At 51.1% G+C, this 20,102-nt stretch overlaps 1 protein-coding gene across 9 annotated transcripts in view; it reads left to right on the top strand.

The window, feature by feature from the left end:
* The window catches only part of Nfatc2 (nuclear factor of activated T cells 2), a 134,321-nt gene that overhangs the window by 16,665 nt on the left and 97,554 nt on the right, over positions 1-20,102 (top strand). For 6 of the 9 annotated variants that reach the window (XM_031372843.1, XM_031372844.1, XM_031372845.1 and 3 more), the window contains exon 2: positions 16,055-17,102. In XM_031372843.1, coding sequence (XP_031228703.1) covers positions 16,055-17,102 — 1,048 coding nt within the window. Of the gene's footprint in view, positions 1-7,390; positions 7,575-16,054; positions 17,103-20,102 lie in introns of those variants that run through there. The other 3 variants (XM_031372848.1, XM_031372852.1, XM_031372849.1) reach the window with 2 other exon arrangements.

Raw genomic sequence — 20,102 nt, 5'->3', positions numbered from 1 at the left:
ACCAAAAAAAAAAAAAAAAAAGTGTTGGCAGAGCTGAAGTCAGAGCCTAGGCTTTGAATTACCATGGGAGGCCTCTGGCTCCTCCACTGGATGGGATGGGAGACACTTGGTCCACGGGGCTATGGCAAGCAAGGAATGGAAGACAGGCTAGAGGGCTAGGACAAGTCGCTCACCATCTTCAGACCCTGGTTTGCTTATGTGTAAAAGGCTGAAGTGATAGCTCTGGCAGACGGTGTACTTGCAGTGAGTTAAGCCGCTGGATCCAGCCCCTGTGGGTTTCATCTCTAGCATTTATTAAACCCTTGCTTTCACGGTCAGCGTGAGCCAGGCACTCATTCAGCCGATTTCCTAATCACCTACCATGTTAGATCTCGAGTATACCAGGGAGAAAAGACCCAGCTCTGCCCCTGCTGAACCATTGTCCCATCTCAGCCTCTCCTGTCTTTCTCTAGTGCACTGGCTGGTACCTCAAGTAGAAGGTTACATAAAAATGGACATGGTATCCATCTTCGCATTTTTTAGAGTAGTATTTTATTTTTAACCGTGTGTTTGTGTGTGTATCCGTGTGTGTGTAGGTGCACAGTGAGCATACAGGTGTCTGCAGAGGTCAGAAGAAGGCATTGGAGCCTCTGGAGCTAGTGGTAGAGTTGCTTGTGAGCCACCCAGTGTAGATGCCGAGCACTGAGCTCCAGTCCTCTGTCAGAATGACCTTGTGTTTGACCTTGGACGCTGGGATAGGATTTAGATGGATTTGTTATGCTCAGAAGGTATCCGTTCCTGTGTCCCTGGGAGTTTTACTAGGAACAGGACTAGATTGGCAGAAAAGTGTCTTTTAAGTGCCTATGACAGAATATAATCTTATTCTTAGGTTGATAGAGTCAGAGGCCATCTGAGCATGCGTGTCTGAGTACCTACTGTGAGTGAGCTCAGCATTCCGGGTGTGAACACCACTTGGCCACTATGTGCATTTTTTTTGTGGGGGTGCTATCTGTTTGAATGCCCACTAAGGGCCTTTCCAGCAATATTCCCGAGTGATACTTATCTGTGATAGTCTCATGTGTGCAGTGACCTTAAGTTTCTCGGATTCTCTCTATGCCGAGGAGCTCGTGGGAGTCAGTTATCTCCTTCCATCACGTGGGCGCCAGGTACTGGACTCAGGCAGTCAGGTTTGGTGGCCAGCCCCTTTCTCCAAAGAGCCACCTCACCAGCTCTGTTCATACTGTTTCTACAGGAGTCAGTTTGGGTAAATTGTATCTAAAAAGTGATCCCCTTCATCCGACTCCCCCTGCCTTGGCCTTTTCCCACCATTTCTCGAGGGAGTCATGGACCAATAGTCCCTGACGTCACCAGCCCTTCAGCTCGAGAATACCTGTTCTCAACCCATCTGCGGGCACAAAGAAAACCTCATCATCCTTCCTGCAAACACATGGCATGCTGGTTTGGTGCCAGGCTCAGTGGGCGGGGAGATGAATGAGACCTGTGGCCTGCTTTTGCGTGGATACCCTGGAACCAGCATGGGACACAGCCTGGGAAATGAATGGGGACGAATCAGGGGCTGTGATATAGTAACTGGCTTTTTTTGGTGCTACTAAAAATAGGCCCATATACTAAGTGATCTGGCTTGCTGGATACATGTGATCAGAGATGCTGCCCTTTGTGTCAAAGGGCAGGCCTTAATGAGCCTGCTTTGGACAAATACAGTCTTCAGAAGCTCCAGGGGAGGTGAGAAGAGCCCTGACTAGAGAGGAAATGGGGCTGGAGTGTCTCTCCCCCCCACCCCCATCATTCTAGCTTGAAAAACTCACTGTCCCTTATCATTAAGCTCTGATGGGGAACAGAGGCATACAGAGCCTGCAAGGAGGAACACTCACATTGGCTCCAGGACTTTCTAGTCCAGAAGGCAGTGAGCTAAAGGCCTGCACTCCGTGGAGAATAGCCACATCCCCCAGCCTCTGTTTTTGCTTCTTTCTCTGTCACATGTGCTTCTTGGAGGTGGGGTGGGCACCTGAGCCCTTCTTCCCTCTGACTGTGCAAGTCAGAACACCGTATATAAATCCCAAAGGCCCTGGCTTGACTTGTTGGCTATCTGGGGACCTGGGCTGAGCAGAACTGCAAGGTCTGCAGCAAGCAGATCAGCGCTTGTCGTTTCAGATGATGCAAAGATGCTGTAAGGTCTCTTAGTGGGGCTGCTGGAGGCCACATGATTTTGGTTCTTGGCTCGTGTTTCTTATCTGTGCTGTGGCTGGTGAGGACGAAGGCTCCATCAGGGCATAAGTGAGGGCTTGGGGAGGTGTGGGATTCCTGTCCCAGTGGTCTGAGCTTTGGACGGCAATGGGTGGGCCCTGAGGAATCGGGCTGTCCTAAGCATGCTGGCTCCTGTGGGAAAAGAGCTGCGATGCGCCTTTAACCAGACGAGCAGATGAGCCATGAAGGGCGGTGTGGTGTCTGATGGCTGTCTACTGGGTACCTGAGTGAGTCAGCAAACAGAGAAGCCTGTTTGATTCTGACTCCAAGACCCCTGTTGGTTCTGCTCAGCCCAGGAACCCAGCGGGCTGCAGATACTTCCTTGGTTGCTCCCATTCTGTGGCTGCAGGGGTCTGGAAGCTGCTTTCTGAGTGATGCAGGCTCCTCTCAGGTGTTGTGTGCCAGAAATGGACAGCTTTGAAAACTTAGCTCCATGATGGGTGCCCTGTGGCTTTCTCTGAGAGGGGACTTCCTCCCTCCCTAGCACAGGAAGTCGCCTCAGGCTCCCAGAGAGCTGCGGCCAGCTCACTTCCCTAGATGCTGCACCCTTTGAGCTGGGGTTTTGCTGACAGTTTACAAGCTGAGTTAGGGCATCAGGCCTGCCTGGAGACTGGGCTGTGCTGGGATGGCCCCAGCTGTGTGGGATGGCCCCAGCGATGTGGGCTGTGCTGGGATGGCCCCTGCTGTGTGGTACTCCACCTGGAGTACAGGGGAACTGCCTTTGACTTTCCCTCTGACCTTGTGTTACTAAATTTCCCCCAAAATGCAAAAGTAAGGGGCAGTAGAATGGGCATCTCATCCGAGTTTCCCATCCCATGGCTTCTCCCTCAATGGCTTTAAGTATAATTCATAGTATTGTATGGTTAACAGATCAGAAGGTATTAAAGATATGGACATCGGCAGAGGTGGTACACACCTTCAATCCCAGCCCTTAGGAGGCAGAGGCAGGAGGATCTCTGTGAGTTTGAGGTCAGCTTGGTCTAGAAAGCAAGTTCTAGGACAACCAGGGCTGCACAGAGAAACCTTGTCTTGAAAAACCAAAACCAAAACCAACCAACCAAAAAACCAAACCAAACCAAAACAAAACAAAAAAACAAAGACATGGACACTTGAGAAAAAACAATATGGCTGCTCTTGGGGAATTGGACTCTGGACCCCCAATATCAAAACCCTCCAATAGAGTGCATAGTTCACTCCCCCTGGCTTTAGTAATGATTTTTTAAAAAAAAATGTCTTCAGAGCCAGGGAGCCAGTGTAGTGGGAAATGTGAAGTGTGCTCTGAGCAAGCCTGGTAACCTGAGTGCCATCCTCGGGACCCACATAAGAAAAGGAAAGAAGTGACCGCTACATGGTGTCCTCTGCCCGCCACGTGCATGTTAGAGCACACGCTGATAATAAATGGAAATTTCAAAACTAAAACAGGTGCCAGCACAGTGGCTCAGTTCGTAAAGGTGCTTGCTACCAAGAGGGACAACCCGAATTGACCCCAGGAACCCACAAGGTAGAAGGAGAAAACTGATACCTGCAGGGTGCCCTCTGACCCCCCAACGTGTGCTCTGGCACATGTATGCATGCACATAAACACACAAATGTAAAATGATGGAAACATTTTGTTTTAAAGGAATACCTTTCAAATGAGTAAAATGATGTTTGCAGGGCTCCGTGCAGTTTTTTTTTGTTTTGCTTTGTTTGCTCATTTTGAAACAGGGCCTTATGTAGCGCAGGCTGGCCCCAAAGTTATTGAGGATTACCCTGAACTTCTGATCCTCTCATCTTAATTATGAGATTATGGGATTATGGGAATGTGCCTCCACAACCAGTATTCTTTTGCTTTTTTGTTGCTGTGATAAAGCACGGACCCAAACCGACCTGGGGAAGAAGGGGCTTGTTGACTTGCATGCCCTGATCATTGTTCATCACTGAGGGAAATCAGGGCAGAGCTCCAGCAGGAACCCGGAGGCAGGAGCCGAAGCAGAGGCTATGGAGGATGGAAACCTTTCCTATAGCCCAGGCCCACTGGCCTAGAGGTGGCACCACCCTCAGTGGACTAGGCCCATCCCACATCAATTAGCAATCAAGAAAAATGCCCCAAAGATGTGTTCGGAGTTGCAGGCAGATTTTCCAGAGGTTTCTCTTCCCAGGTGTGTCAGGTTTACAGCTAAGCTCATCCACCACACACGGCTTATGAAAAGCTGCTGGCGGAGCCCAGGCCTCTACATGTTAGGGCCATGCTGTAATAACCGAGCCACCTCCCCAACCCGCAGATGGTGTCTCCCCAACATTTCTGATGCACAGCTGGTTGGATCTTTGGACGGGAAAAGCAAGAATACAAACAGCTGATGACAGAGTCATTGTTGAGCCTAAAGTAGTTTACGTCAGCCATCCATCCAGTCTTCAAGTCTCACTGTTCGCCACCCGGGGCTTTTGCTGTTTTTTATTTTATTTTATTTTATTATTTTTATGTTTTGCACCCAGCCCTAAAGATCCTTGCATTGTGAATGGTTGACTTAAGCATTGCTCCTTTTATCTTTTGAAAATCCCAACCAGCCAATTTTCTTACTGTTTATCTGTTGAAGAAATCAGATCATGCCCCCAGGGCTCTCGTCTATGCTGTGGCTATTACTAGATGGACTTTTTTTTTTTTTTTTTAACCATGGCATGTAGTTTGTGTGTGTATGTGTGTGTGTGTGTGTGTGAAGACCAAGGGCTAACCTTGGGTATCTTTCCTCAGTGACTGACTTGTTCTGTTTGAGGCAGGGTCTCTCGTTGACCGGAAACACACCCGTTTAGCCGGACTGACTGCTCCGCAAATCCCTAGGCTCCACCCACCTGGCTTCACTTCCCCAGTGCTAGGATTATGAGAGGGCTCTGTCACCATGCCTGGCTTTTTTTTATGTGGGTGCTGGGCTCAACTCTTGTAAGCACTTTACCAACTGAGCCGTCTCCACATCCCTTGGCGTTCACTTCCAGAGCTCTGTGCCCTGGACCTTTAATGTGTTTTCTTGCTCCCTTTTAGCAGGCTGAGCTGGAGGCAGAGGGGGGGGGAGTTCCTTTTCCTGAGCGGGCACTGGGGCCCAGTCTGCCTTCTAATCTAAGGATTTGGAAAAGGGCCTGTTTTAGTTAATAAAGTACATTTCTCCTAGCAAGCCCTTCCCTGTGAATTTTAATTGAGCTATGCCTGAGCGAGCTTTCGGAAGGCAAGAAAGTGGCCTGTGACTCGTGGGATTTGTCAAGGCCTTATCAAAACAGACCTGCTGGGGTCTGCCTGCAGAAGGGGGCTGCTCAGTGAGGGAAACCCTTTAAGCCCGAAAGGTTTGCAGCCATCATTTTAAAGGCTGAGGGAGAGGGCTGCTTGCCTGCCTAATCCTCAGAAGGTGGGCTGCAGGGATGAAATCCACGGTGGGTGATGTCACTTCTGCTGGGTGGATTGGGAGGAATGTCTTAATGACCAGGTGTGTGTATGTGGAGGGTGCACTGATTAAGGGTGCCCACCTCTGGAGACATGGTGCTCATGTTCTATGGGGGTACGGGGGTAGAGAGGTGTACGCATAAAACATGTCCTGTCAATAAGGCATTGGTATTTGGTCTGAGTCCCTGTCTGAGGGTTGTTTGCAGGGGTCAGGCTTCTGAGGGAGTGGGAATGGGTGGGGGGGCTCAGCTCTTAGAGGAGGCTAGTCTAGGCAGAGGCTGCAGGGAAGCCAGTGACTGTCTAACTCCATCCCTTCCCGCGAGGCTGCCGTGTGTCATGGCCAGTCCTGCCTCTGTGGGAGAGTTACCTGACGTCTATTTTGGTGACTTCTTCTGACCAGATCTTCCCTTCTCCTTTTGCTGAGGAAGCTCTCCCGCCAGATCTGCAGATCTCATGCTTGTTCTCCAGGAACCTTCGCCTTTAGAAGTGGAGGGAGGGTGGCTGATGGAAGGAAATGAAGGGCTATTCACAGGAAGCAGCACCCCTCCCCCACTTCTGAAAAAGAAACCTACGAAGTGCCATATAGGAGAATCCCAGGATTGACATTGAGCACATCCCTGCCTGTGTGACCCTGTTTATGTGACATTCAAGCCCAGTCTATGGCAAGAGGGTTCAGATGGCTTAGTTATTTGCTGGGCACCGGGGAAGGAAGCCCTCATGGCAGCAGGCAACACAGTCCTGGGTGTGTGCATGTGTATGCTCATACACATGTGTGTGGGCAAAAAGCCTGAGGTAGCTATTCGTTATAACTGTGTGACACCACATCAGTGATGTCTTTGCGTGTGTGTGTGTGTGTGTGTGTGTGTTTCGTGTGCATGACCTTGGGGTATTCCCTGTACCTGAACTTCAAGTTTCCTATCCCTACCAGAGGGGTGTTGGTAGTATCGGCCTGCCAGTTTGTCATTAAACTTCTGAAAAGAAACACATGCAGGCTGGTGGCTTAGTGGACACCAGCTATTAGTGAGTCAACAAGCAGGTGACTGGGATCCCAGAAGGCAGGAGGACCCCAAAATACCTCAACTGTTCAAGGGCCCCTGGTGCCCTCTGCTTAAGGGAGACCTTGAGGGTTGGAGGGTGCACTTGGCCCTCATCTTCCGAGGCAGCCCAGGGCGCTGTGGTTTTGCAAGCATCCTCCCAGCGGCCGCTCTAGTTCTGTCCTCCGTCCTCTCATGTGGGCGCCTGGCTTGGTGGCAGACTTGGAGGCATTACCAAAGCTGCCCTTGTCTGGTGAAGTCAGACAGCTGTCTTCCCTGGGACAAGGTCAGCAAAGATGACAGGGTGCCAGGCAGCCTCTGCCAGCGCCTCCATGCTGGCGAGACAAGAGGGTAAACGTCCCCTTGCCTTCTCTGGTGTTCTTGGACCCACGGATCCGGGTGGAATTTCTCAACTTTCAGGGCCCTGTCTGTGTGTGTGTCACCTCTGAATAAAGGGTGTGACAACCTGGATCCTCTCCTTCGCACACATGACTCATTTATGGGGAATCCAGTCACCCCTGCCCTCTGTGTGCAGTGGGGGGAGGAGACAGGGGACTGACGGCTTGGGGGAAGTTTGTTGAGAGCCCCCTTCATTACTTAAAGGGCATGGGTGTCTCTTGAAGTGTTTGCTGGCCTGCTGTGGGGCCCTTGCAGTCACATGTGCAGGAGTTTAGGGAAGTCTCAGGTCTATCCTGAGACAGAGAACCGACCCCCTTCCATTGCTGCCAGTACATGTGTTGACTACCCATGGCATCTTGTGTGCTACCATGATGCCTCAGAGCTAGACCTCAGATGTAAGCTCATGAATGGGTTGGAATAGTACGGACAGGGAGGCCCAGATTTACAACCCCTGCTGCTGTGGGGCTGGGTCCCCTCCCCATAGCCTGGTAAGCTTCCTATTTTTGCCATTATATCCCACTTCCTAAAAATACTGCCTGCCTGTGCTTTTAGATACTTGAAAGCTGGTGTCCAGGCTGTTCCTCCCTCCCTTTCCTCTCTGTCTGTTTGTCTGTCTGTCTGTCTGTCTGTCTGTCTGTCTGTCTGTCTGTCTGTGTCTGTCTGTCTCCCTCTGTGTATGTGTGTGTGTGTGTGTGTGTGTGTGTGTGTGTGTGTGTGTCTTCTTTTGGAAGAGTCTCAGGCTGGGCTTGGAGCTCATTATGTAGCCCAGGCTGGTCTCAAATGCCAAGAAACCCTCCTGCCTCAGCTTTACAAATACCGGGACTCCAGTGTGGACCTGGTTTTCTTTAGTGGCATCCTGACCCCCACCACGGTCCATTCTTGAGGCAGGGGGCAGAGGAGGAAAGGCTAGCAGAGACCCTGAATGGTTAGAGTGTGATTTTAACTTTCCCCTAGCCAAACTAAAAGGAACATTCTAGAAAAAAGAGTTGGGCTCTTATGCTGTCAGGCCAACAATGGCCCCCACAACAGGTTCAGTCCTGGGGGCCCCTCGTTCTCCTCGTAGTTAAGGTATCACCATTCCAAAAATAGCCTCTTTCATGAGAAGTGGTGGGGGGAGTTCAGTGGCGGTTGTGGGGGTGGGTGTGTGGAGGGACCAGTTTGCCTCAGACTGTCTTGGCTCTGCAGCTTCAAAGCTCTGTCACTCTTGGCAGATTACTCACTCTCTCTGACCCTCATTTTCTCCATTTGTAAAACTGGGAAAAGCTATATTACCTGTTTCATAGTGTTCTTGTGAGAAAAAGCAACCGGCCTGCGTTGGTTGTGTGTGGTGGTCTTTGCTCTAAAGCAAATGGCGCAGGTGTGTTGACTCCTAACACTTCTGTTATGGCAAGCAGCTTACTGAGTCACCAACAGTTCAGTGAGAGTTAGTGGCCTCACTCCCAGGCAGCCAGAGGTATGGGGTGAGGAGCACAAGTCCCAGGAGGGAGCATGCATGCTCCGGAGGCTTTCTCTAGCTGCCTCGCACACTTCCAGAGCTCTGCACAGACTGGGATGCCAAGAGGATTCCTCAAGTGCTGACCAGTCCATTTTATTTCTGTAAAATTCCTTCCTCTTTTACAGAATGCTCTTGAAGAGGCTGAGGCTAGCTTGTGCCACACTGTCAAGCCAAACAGAGAAACCATAGCAAGGAGGTCAGAATCATTAAAAAGATTTACTGAGAGTCTTTGGGTAAATGTACTTGGGGCTTTGTGTGGAGTAGCTGAGCTGCCCTGTGTGAGAAAAACCAACCGACTTGTGTTGTTAGCCACGAGGACTCAGAGCGTACTCAGGTCACACGCAGAGGGGGAGGGGTGTCCTGGGTTCCTTGGACACAGCGAGTAGCCTTTCACTAGTGGTAGGTTGTCCTGGCCCCTGGCAGGACTCCAGGTCTGTGAAGCTGGCTTACTGTCCCTCATTTTCCTTGTAGATAGGCAGCCAGTCAGTCTTGTCCTGCAGTTCCAGAAAAACTGGCAGAGGACTCCTCAAGTATCCTCAGGGTCCAGATGTTGAGTGAGCCCCAGGACCCCATGGCATTGGTGAGAGAGCCTTGGGTATCAGTTGTAGAACCAAGTGACCAGTTGAAGCTGTGGGGGTCCAGAGGGACCAGGAATGAGCAAGGGGTTCAGAGCAGCTACTGAGGTGGCAGGACAGCCAAGGGTGCTCCTCAGGTTCCAGGGTGTGGCTCCTAGGCAATGCTTCAGGCAGGCTGAGCCTCTCTGCAGAGCGCAGGAAGTGCAGGGCGAAGCTTCAAAGCTTAGAGCCACAGGCCTCCTCTTCAGTCTATCCTGCAAAGCAGGGGGACATTTGGGTGGCCAGCTGTTGGAGTGGGCAGGGCAACAGCTCCACTGTATGCACACCAGCCTCAGCTACTGAGTCTCCTTAGGTTGGAATGGGGCCAGAATCTCCAGCCCATGGTTCCCATGAAGGACTCTGGGTATGTGAAGCCAGCTCTGTGCTATATTCTTGTCTGTGGAGGGCGAGCAGACTGTCCTTGCCATTCAGGTAGAAGTGAGGGTTAAAATCCATGTCTTGTGTCATGTGCGGACTCCAGTGCCTCGTAGGTCCATCCTGAGTGTTTTAGCTACCTGGCCCCTGCACTCACCTTCTCGGGGTGAAGGAACAAGTCAGTGACCATGTCAGTGGACCTCACTCTAGGGTTCTTTAGGAGCTCAACTTAAAGCTACTGCAGTCTAGTCTAGTTAGTCAGACGGACAGTGGGCCAGGAGAAGGAAGCTGGGGTTATGGAAGGGGATTCTGGGCAAGGGGAATATCAAGTGTGAGTGTGTGTGAGTGTGTGTATGTGTGTGTATGTGTGTGTGTGTGCCTGTGCGTGCGCATGTGCGTGCATGTGCTCATGTTTTGGGGAAGGGGAAAAGATAGAGGACCCAGAGCAACTGTGGCTCCTGCCTTCTTCCTTTCTCTGAGGACTGAAATCTTAAGGATAGGCCAGGCATCTGTCATGGTAGGTGACATGGAAGTAGCCCACCATGAGTGCATGGTACATAGAGAAAGCTGTCTCCTCTTTAAATTTTTACTTATTGATTTTGTGTATGTGGGTGTTTGCCCACATGCATGGCTGTGCACCATGTGTGAGCCTGGTGTCTTTGAAGATCAGAAGAGGGTGTCAGACCCCCTGGGACTAGAGTTACAGATGGTCATGAGCTGCCATGTGGGTGCTGGGAACTTGGGTCCTCTGGAAGAACAGCCAGTGTTCTTAACCACCGAGCCATCTCTCCAGCCCCAGGCTGCCTCCTTCTAGTTACTGTCTTCTCTTTGAGTTGGTAGGAACAGTGTCTCAGTGGAGTGCTCCCAACCCTTGAGTGCCTTCCTAAGTCTTGGGCTCCCCTCTGCTGCCTGTGTGCCTTAACATGGGCACACTGCACAGGGTCACAGAAACCTATGCCATATCTCCATGGTGCTAGCAAAATAAGATGTTCAGTGTTTGACAAAACCTGTTCACCTCTGCCTGCCTCAAACAAAAAGCAGTGGAAAGGGAGAGTGGGGGTGAAATGTAGGCTAGAGCTTTTGTCCAGATGGTCCACTTGAATGTAGTCACCATGCACCCTCCGCCCCCCGCGCCCCATGCCCTGGGTACTGCTACAGATTAAACAGCCTTACATATGGCAGTATTCTGCTACTGAGCTCACCCCTGACCCTCTTACGAATGGTCTTGCTAAATTGTTCATGCTGGCCTTGAACTCACTCTGTAGTTCAGGCAGGCCCTGAACTAGGTGATGCTCCTGCCTCAACCTCCTGGAGTATTGTAAACCATTCCTTTCAAAAGAAAAGTTATGACTTGGGGCTGGACAGATCGCTCAACAGTTAAGATCACTTGCTGTTGTTCCAGAGGACCATAGCATTTATGGCTGCTAGCTCATGTCTGCTGACTTCTGTGAACATACACACACACACACACACACACACACACACACACACACACACACACACATTTTAAAAAGAAAAGATGAGAGTGGAGTCCAACAGGCATAGTGAATACATAATGTTTGCAGCAAAATGCTGCCTAGAGCCAAGATATGCAAATAGGTTAATGGAAACCCTCCTGAGAAAACTGGCATCAAGGTGTGGTTCTGAGCTGTGCTGGCTTTCATCTGGGCTATGGGCAGGCGAGGGCAGTAAGACCCAGCAGGCACATGGGCTGTTTCCAGGGAGCCCAAGAGTGAGGATTGCAGCCACTCACAGGAAGATGCTAATGGCTTGCCATTCGCGAGGTTTGCTGTCAAATCCCTGAGAAAGCAAAGGCTCTTTGTCACCATCACACCCCTGCTTGCTGTTAAACATTTATAGACTTGGGGAGAGACAAGAGGGAAAAGAAAGGAAAGAAAACTGCCACCAGGGTGGATTAAACCAGTGTAAACGCTGCAATACTAGACTCTGTGGGCCTGGCTGCTCCTTGGGGCTCTGAGGGTGTACATGTATGCGCGTGTGCGTGTGCGTGTGCATGTGCATGTGTGTGTCCCATGTATATGTGTCCCATGTGTGTTTGTGTGTATTCACCCATGTGTGTACCTGTGTGTGTGCATGTGTGTGTCCTGTGTGTGTCTGTATGTGTGTATACACCCATGTGTGCACCTGTGTATATACATATACCCATGTGTGCACCTGTGTGTGTGCATGTGTGTGTGTCCCATGTGTGTGTGTCTGTGTGTGTATACACCCATGTGTGCACCTGTGTGTGTGCATGTGTGTGTGTCCCATGTGTGTCTCTGTGTGTGTATATATACCCATGTGTGCACCTGTGTGTGTGTGTGTATGTGTGTGTATTTGGCTTGGTTTCTTGATACAGGGCCCTACTCTATCGTTCTAGCTGTCTCTAAATTCACAGCATTTCTCCTGCCTCAGCCTCCAAGTGACATTATGGGCACTGCCACACCCCATGTTGTGTGTCCATACTGGCTACAGTTCTGGATTGCTTACAACATCTTGAGTTAAGTTTTTGAGGCAGAGTTTGAATGTGGCTGGAATCTCTGTACAGGGCTGGTGTCCTGTTTGGGCAGTTTGTAGAGAATGGGTTCTCAGAACATCACTGAACATAGATGTGATGCTCACTGGCTCCTAGGTTAGACATCTGTGCTATGCTATCTGCCAGGAAATGGCATGTGTGCACGCACACCATGCAGCAGCAGCTCAAGTTCAGACGCGCCTTCACCCTGTGGACCCAAGAAACTCCAGTCCTGCAGACCCAAGCTAGAAAATCAAACGCTAAAGGACACAGACACACGAGCTTTTCCTCTGTCCTGTTCAAAGTGAGACTGTGGGGCCTGGAGTGCGTGGGGACTTTTCTTCTGCTGCTCTGTGGCCACTTAGGAGCAGAGCAAGGCTAGGTTCTGTTTCCCGCCCAGTCAGCAGTCATGTTCCAAGTCACCTCCTCCTCCCCCCACCTGCTCTACAGAGGCTAATTTAATTATGTTTGCAAAATGAAGTTTGTTTTCTCTGCATAAAACAGAAACCAAAAAGTCTTGTTTTAGCGGGGCTGGGGAGATGGCTCAGTGGATGAGCCTGAGTGAGGAGCTGAGCTCTGATGAGCGTGGCTCTGCACTCCTGTAACTCCAGGGCTGGTTAGGCAGAGACAGGAGGATTGCTGGCACTTGCTGGCCACCAGGCTGGCTCGAAGTTCAGTGAGAGACCCTGACTCAAAGGGAATAAGGTGGAGAGTGAGGGGGCAGGGAACCTGACGTCCTCCTCTGGCCGTGTGTGTGTGTGTGTGTGTGTGTGTGTGTGTGTGTGTGTGTGTGTATGCATACACCCCCCCCACACACACATATACCTACACACATGTGCCCTCTCCTCTTTTAGACAACCCACCCTGTGTCCACCTTGCCCTTTCTTTACTACTGAGTCTCAGTGGTCACTGCCACTTGGCGCAGAAGGACTTTTGTAAGTCGCGATCAGAATGAACTGGAACCTCCGCCAGCCGCAGGGCTGCCGACACTAACCTATAGCTCGCTCCTCTCCTTACAGATGTGAGCGTCCACATAGGATGCATTTCTGAGAGTGGTGCTAAGAGCTCTGGGATACATTTGGGATTTTGAGGGAATCCCACCTGTCCACTCACCCTCTCTACAGATGACACCCTCTGTCTTGTAGTGGTGACATTTTGGAGGCGTGTTGTCAGGGTTCCAGGTGATTTTCATGGGTTACGTTTCTTTACTGAGGAATGCTGGCATTCTTCTGTGGAGGGCCTGCCAGCTCCCATCAAGGTGACAGAGGCTCAGTAGGTCTTAGGAGAGTCCTCATGGCATCTCTGGTCAGGTAACAGGCAGACTTGCTAATTGGTAGCAGATGCCACTATTGCTTTCAGTAGAATTGGAGACATACAGGGTATAGAGCAGGCACCCCCGGGGGGATGTGAGCTGTTTGAGGGTCAGTGGCAGAGCTTCTGGGCATGGTTGAATGGTGCTGTAGAGGCAGAGGGAATAGAAACTGCAACGTCCAGAGGCCAGGGGGAAGTGGGTGCTTCCCCCTAAACACTACTTTGCCTGGAATCCAGAGAGAGGAGAGGCTGAGGGTGGGCAGAGCAGACCCCAGCCGTGCTGGCCCAACTGGGCTCATTTGTTTTCATGTTAAGAGCAGTGAGCAGCCTTTTGGGAGCTTTCATCTGGAACAGGGGCACCATCTGGGCATGTTGAGACAATTCAGCTAAGCTGACCTCAGAAAAGGTACACAGAGGCCAAGGGTCACTCGAGTGTCTACCCCAGATCCCCAGAGCTGGAGACCCCATTACTGGCTTGTAGGACACCCAGTATGATTCTTTTATTAATCCTTTAGGTTTGTTGGTGGGCTGTAAGTGCCAGGAACGGTGGTGGGTGCCAGGCAAACAGGGCTGACCCACAGAGGATGTGAACCCAACTTCAGGGGAACTTAGAATCAGGAGAACCACCAATGCCCATAAAGAGCCAGAGAGTAAATATTTTAAGACTTGTGGCTCATATAGACCCTGCCAAAGCTCTAAGCTCTCCTGTTCCAGTGAAGAAGCAAGCTCGAGGAATGAATAGACATGGCTGCGTACCAATAAAACTTTATCGGCAGACAAAATGTGGGCCCTCGGGCTGTGGTTTGCCTGGCCCTTATTTAGCATGATACAACACGTTCACTAAACACACATATGTATCATATGAGGTGAGATCTAGTAGTGGGCACAAAGGAGAGGTGGCAGAAGGGGTTTGGAGATGATCTTTTGGAGGGCAACTAGAACGCTATTGTTAGAGCAGATGCACGGGAGGGAAGCATTCATTCCCCGGAAGGTCTTGCAGGGAGAGGGAAGAGTTTTCTCAGGAACCCTGAGCAGGAAGGGCTTGAAAAACGCTCAGTGGGGCTGTCTCTGAGCTACTTGGAAGGGGGATACAGGCTGGTGACGGGGACAGACAGGGCCCATGATGACCAACCTAAAGGATCAGAGGAAGCAGGGAAGGTCAGTTTCCAGAGCGGACATCGGTCAGGGAAGATTTGGGAAGACTGAGAGAGAATGGGGGAGGCTCCATTCAAGACAGCCGTGTGTGCAGGGAGTGCCAATGCTGGTTTGTGACTTGATAGCAGAGAGGTCAGGATTTGCTGGTGGCTGGGGTAGGAGCTGTGAGAGTTGAGGAGCCAAAGCTGACCCATCACAGGTAGAGAAGTGGGCCCTGGAGGGTGAGTTGGTGTCAGATGGCGGGAGCTAGCATCCCTTGGCGGCTCTGGAGAAATTCCCCAGTGAGGAATGTAAGGGGTCAGGCTTGGGGCTCAAGGGACAGAATGAGGTGACAGAGCAACATCATCTACTAGAGTGACCCTCTCGTCTGTGGTGGGCCCTTGAGATGGGACAGCAGAGACTCAAAATAGCTGCTGCTGTTAAAAAGGCCATCCTGTATCCCTCTTCTTAATGGTTTGTGGGCTCTGTAGCCATGATCCTGACTTTTGGGGATCAAATGAATCCTTTGAAGGAGTTCTGAGACTGCTAATTTTGTGTCTTTGAGGACTCTTGTCCTCTCCGGGGCCATATCTATAAAGGGACAGGAACGAGCAGGGACTCCTGGCTCTAGAAAGCGTCTCACACTTGGGTGTAGACCTCTCAAATGCAGACTCATGGATCCCACAGTCCCCTCTGTATCCTGAGGCCACATCATATGTGTGAAATGAGAAGGCCAACTGTAGCCCTGGAGAGTTAGCAAATGCTAGTAATGAGGTCGTGAACCACGCTGATGTGAAAAACCTGAGTTGGGAGGGAGACTCAGTGTAAGATACCCAGCTGGGGTGCACTTCATTCAGCTGGGGGGTCTGTGGTCCCGTGAGCTATGGGAGATATCATCCACTTTAACGTCTTTTCTCTGTGCCTGTGTGCACAGGCATGTTGGTGCAGGCACGCATAATGGCTGTGTATGTGCATATGTATGCGTGCATAGGGAGACCAGAGGGTTGATATCAGGTGTCTCCCCCAAATGCTCGACACCTCGTTGTTTTTTATGACAGGGTCTCTCCTGAACCTGTAGCTTGTTGATTAGGCTGCACTTTTTGGCCAATGAGCTCCGGGGATCCTTGTCTCCGCCTCTCCCTTGGCTTTTATGTAGGCTCTGGGGATCAAACTTGGGTCCTCATATTCATGTGGCAGGCAGTTTCTGGACCGAACCATCTCCCCAGCCCCTAAAATTTCTTTCTGAGAGGTGATTTTAGGCCTCTGCTTGGAGACTCTTGGGCCAGTTTATCCTCAGTACTTCAGCTTGCTACACGGCTCAGAGAGCCGACGACGCCTGTCGTTCTGGACTCTCTTGAGGGAATTTGGGTCCAAGTGGCTTCACTTGTGACAAGCTCAGGGTTTGGCACGGTGGAGTATTAAAACCAACCAGTGGCAGGAGACCACGCCCACCCATGACTGTGACTCCGCACCCCAGTTCTGTTTTAGAGGCTTAAAGACCCCCCTTCCCCCTTCTCTTTCCAGAAGAACCGATCGCACATAAGGCCATCAGCTCACCCTCGGGACTCGCATACCCGGATGATGTCCTGGACTATGGCCTCAAGCCATGCGACCCCCTCGCCAGTCTCTCTGGCGAGCCCCCTGGCCGGTTCGGAGAGCCGGATAGTATAGGGTTCCAGAACTTTCTGAGCCCGGCCAAGCCAGCAGGGGCTTCGGGCCCGAGCCCTCGGATCGAGATCACTCCATCCCACGAACTGATGCAGGCAGGGGGGGCCCTTCGTGGGAGAAACGCCGGCCTGTCCCCCGAGCAGCCCGCCCCGGCCCCGGCCCCAGCCGGTGTGGCCGCCAGCCCGAGGTTCACACTGCCCGTGCCCGGCTACGAGGGCTACCGCGAGCCGCTTTGCTTGAGCCCCGCTAGCAGCGGCTCCTCTGCCAGCTTCATTTCTGACACCTTCTCCCCCTACACCTCGCCCTGCGTCTCACCCAATAACACAGCCGGGCCCGACGACCTGTGTCCCCAGTTTCAAAACATCCCTGCTCATTATTCCCCCAGAACCTCTCCAATAATGTCACCTCGAACCGGCCTCGCCGAGGACAGCCGCCTGGGCCGACACTCGCCCGTGCCCCGTCCGGCATCCCGCTCCTCCTCACCCGGTGCCAAGCGGAGGCATTCGTGCGCGGAGGCCTTGGTTGCCCCTCTGCCCGCAGCCTCACCCCAGCGCTCCCGGAGCCCCTCACCACAGCCCTCGCCTCACGTGGCACCCCAGGACGACGGCATCCCCGCTGGGTACCCCCCCACGGCCGGCTCTGCTGTTCTCATGGATGCCCTCAACACCCTGGCCACCGACTCGCCCTGCGGGATCCCCTCCAAGATATGGAAGACCAGTCCTGACCCAACGCCCGTGCCCACCGCCCCGGCCAAGGCGGGCCTGGCCCGCCACATCTACCCTACCACCGTGGAGTTCCTGGGGCCGTGTGAGCAGGAGGAGAGGCGGAATTCGGCGCCAGAGTCCATCCTGCTGGTACCACCCACCTGGCCCAAGCAGTTGGTGCCGGCCATTCCCATCTGCAGGTGAGTGGGGCTTTGAGAGCTGTCGGTGCCCGAGTGTGCCCTAAGAGCTGGTTTTCTTGCTATTTACGTGGAATTCGGTCACACAGAGGACACTTAACTGGCTATGAGTACCTGGGAAGGATGTTCACTTCCCCAAGCCTTGGTTTCCTCATCTGAAAAATGGGTACTCTGGCTATCTGTAATATAGCAGGCGATTGTGAGGATGTTATTATTGTACACTATGCACGATGGCTGTCCCCTAGGGCACATCATTTATTCTGTCATCCAGCAAGTATTTATAAAGTACCTACAATGTGCTGGATTCCTTTACAGGAGCAGATAGCTGAGAGCTGGCCAAACTGGCCAGCTTGCCAGCTAAGCTTGCCTCTTTGGAGCAAACCTCACTATGTGACACCCGCTCCCTCGTTACATGAGGGGGCATCTGTTGCCTGCCTTTGGACTGTGCTTGGTGATGAGGAAGCCCAAAGAACAACTAGTTGCACGGCTCAATCCTCAAATACCGTAAGAACAGGAGAGGCCAAAGCAATGGGTGTGGCTCACAGGCTTTAGGCTGTGTGAGGACTGAGTGTGGTGTGTCCTGGCTCTGCCGTTCATAGCCTGTGTGAACATGGGCATTGTGCCACCCTCCTGTTGTTGTACCTGAGACAGACAGTGGTAAATAATTATGATTTTCCCATTGAGCACGTTTATGAGACTGTTCCCAGAGCAGACATCACTAATCAATCAGGGCTCCCCTGCACTTGTGGGAGCACATTTTTGGGTCTTTGTTCATTTCCCATGAGATGAGAAAAATGTACCTCTTACTGACTTTTTTTTTTATCAAGGGTTAAGTGAAAGGACACATGTCAGAGTCCTGGCTTAGCACCTGTACAAAGTAAGAGCTCAGGGGCGGGACAGCTCTGCTATGTGCTTCCGGGGGTTCTTAGTTCCTTTCCCTGCTGCTGCACTAAAACGCCCCGACACACACAAGTAGAAAGAAGCAAGACTCTATTCTGGCTCACAGATCCAATGTACAGTCCACCATGGTGGGAGCATCAGAGGCAGGAGCTTACGGCTACAGTCAGGAGGTGGAGAACTTTTTATACAGTCCAGAACCCCAGCCTAGGGGATGGTGCCTCTCACAGTGGGTGACTAGCCTCACTTCAGTTAATCTCATCAAGCTCATCCAGGCACACCTAGTGACCTGTCTCCCAGGTGACTCCAGAGCTCAAGCTGACAGTCACCATGAGCTCCCTCTGGAGCTTTCTCCCCAGGGGACATTCAGGAGGGAGTTCTTTGCCGAAAGGCCTTATGCCAGGAGATGGAGCTCATGGTGGAGGGACAACAGTGACATTAATAACCTCCTGTGTCCAGAGGGGCCCTGCTGTGTGCCCACAGGGCACTGTGTGGTGTCCTGCCTCTTCCTCGTGTTAACCTGGGTTGGTTTTTTGGCATTTTTAAAACTCCTCATTTGGATGCTGAGGAGAAAGGTGAGTGAGGGAGACCTAGGCTGCCTCCCTTCTCCGTCCTACCTGTCAGATGAAGTGCAGGAGGCCCGGACCATCACTGTCACTCCATGGGGCCCACACAGTGCTGCTTTAGCAGATGGAAGCATGTTCACCCAATAAACACTGGGTTGAACTGAGTTGGTAAAACCTGGCTGAGCTTGTTGGTACCTCACAGCTACACAGAACGGGGAAATGCTTGATGGATGGATGGTCTCTGCCATATGTGAAAATCAGGAGGTGCCACGGGAACTTAGGCATGTGCCACCTCAAAGAACCTTTGAATACAAAAATCTATGAAGTAAAACTGCATATCTACCCACCCACCTATTCATCCATCTGACTATCACTTATCTCATCCATCTAGCCACTGATGCATGGAGCTCATCCACGCACCCATCCATCATCTGTCATCCATCCAAACATATATCCATCTATCCATATATCCATCCAACCATCTACCCATCCATCCATCCATCCAGCCATCCATCCATCTACCCATCCACCTACCCATCCATCCATTCATCCATATATCCATCCATATGTCCATCTATCTATCCATATATCCATTCATCCATATGTCCATCTCTCCACCCATATATCCATCCACCCATATGTCCATCCACCCACCCATATATCATATCATCCATCCATATGTCCATCTATCTATCCATTATCCATCCATCCATCCATCCATATGTCCATCCATCCATCCATCTATCCATCATCCATCCATCCTTCCATCCATCTATCCATCCATCCATCATCCATCCATATGTCCATCCATCCATCTATCCATCATCCATCCATATGTCCATCCATCCATCCATCCATCTATCCATCCATCTATCCATCCATCTGTCCACCCATCCATCCATCCACCCATCCATCCATCCATCCATCCATCCATCCATCCATCCATCCATCCTTCCATCCTCCTATCCCATCTACCAATGGTGGGTCTGGCTCTAGGTCATTCCATGGTGAGATTTTTCTCAGATCCTTTTAAGAATAAGTTGGCTAGACAATTTCAGTATGGAGACTTGTGTGTGTGTGTGTGTGTGTGTGTGTGTGTGTGTGTGTGTGTTAGATTTTGAGTCAAGAGACTAGAGTTGGAGCCTAGCCTGTGTCTCACCCTGTGATCTTAGTTAACATTTTATGTTTTCTGAGGCACAAAAGGAAAGTACTGGGCAGTTTTTCACGACCTTGGTTGACTCCAAAATGACAATTCTAGCCCGTGTTGAGTAGCCGTTGTAGAAACAGAGTAGTGTTGAAACTCTAAAGTTGAACTCTAAGTGTTCAACTCTAAATGTTGAAATTTAAAACCTTTCTTCAAAGTTTGGTCTCTGCATCTGACACTCTAGCCAAGTTAAAGAGTCCATAGAAAATGATGTATGTGTGTGGTATGTGGGTATGTATATGTGCATGTATGTGCGTGTGCTATAGTGTATATGTATATGCATGTATATATGTGGCTATGTGTATATGTATGTGTGCATGAGCATGTGTATGTGTG

This window comes from Mastomys coucha, unplaced genomic scaffold (assembly GCF_008632895.1).
Source record: "Mastomys coucha isolate ucsf_1 unplaced genomic scaffold, UCSF_Mcou_1 pScaffold15, whole genome shotgun sequence".
NCBI lineage: Eukaryota > Metazoa > Chordata > Mammalia > Rodentia > Muridae > Mastomys > Mastomys coucha.
Note: the sequence above shows the minus strand (reverse complement) of the source record. Positions and strands in the feature narration are given on the sequence as shown.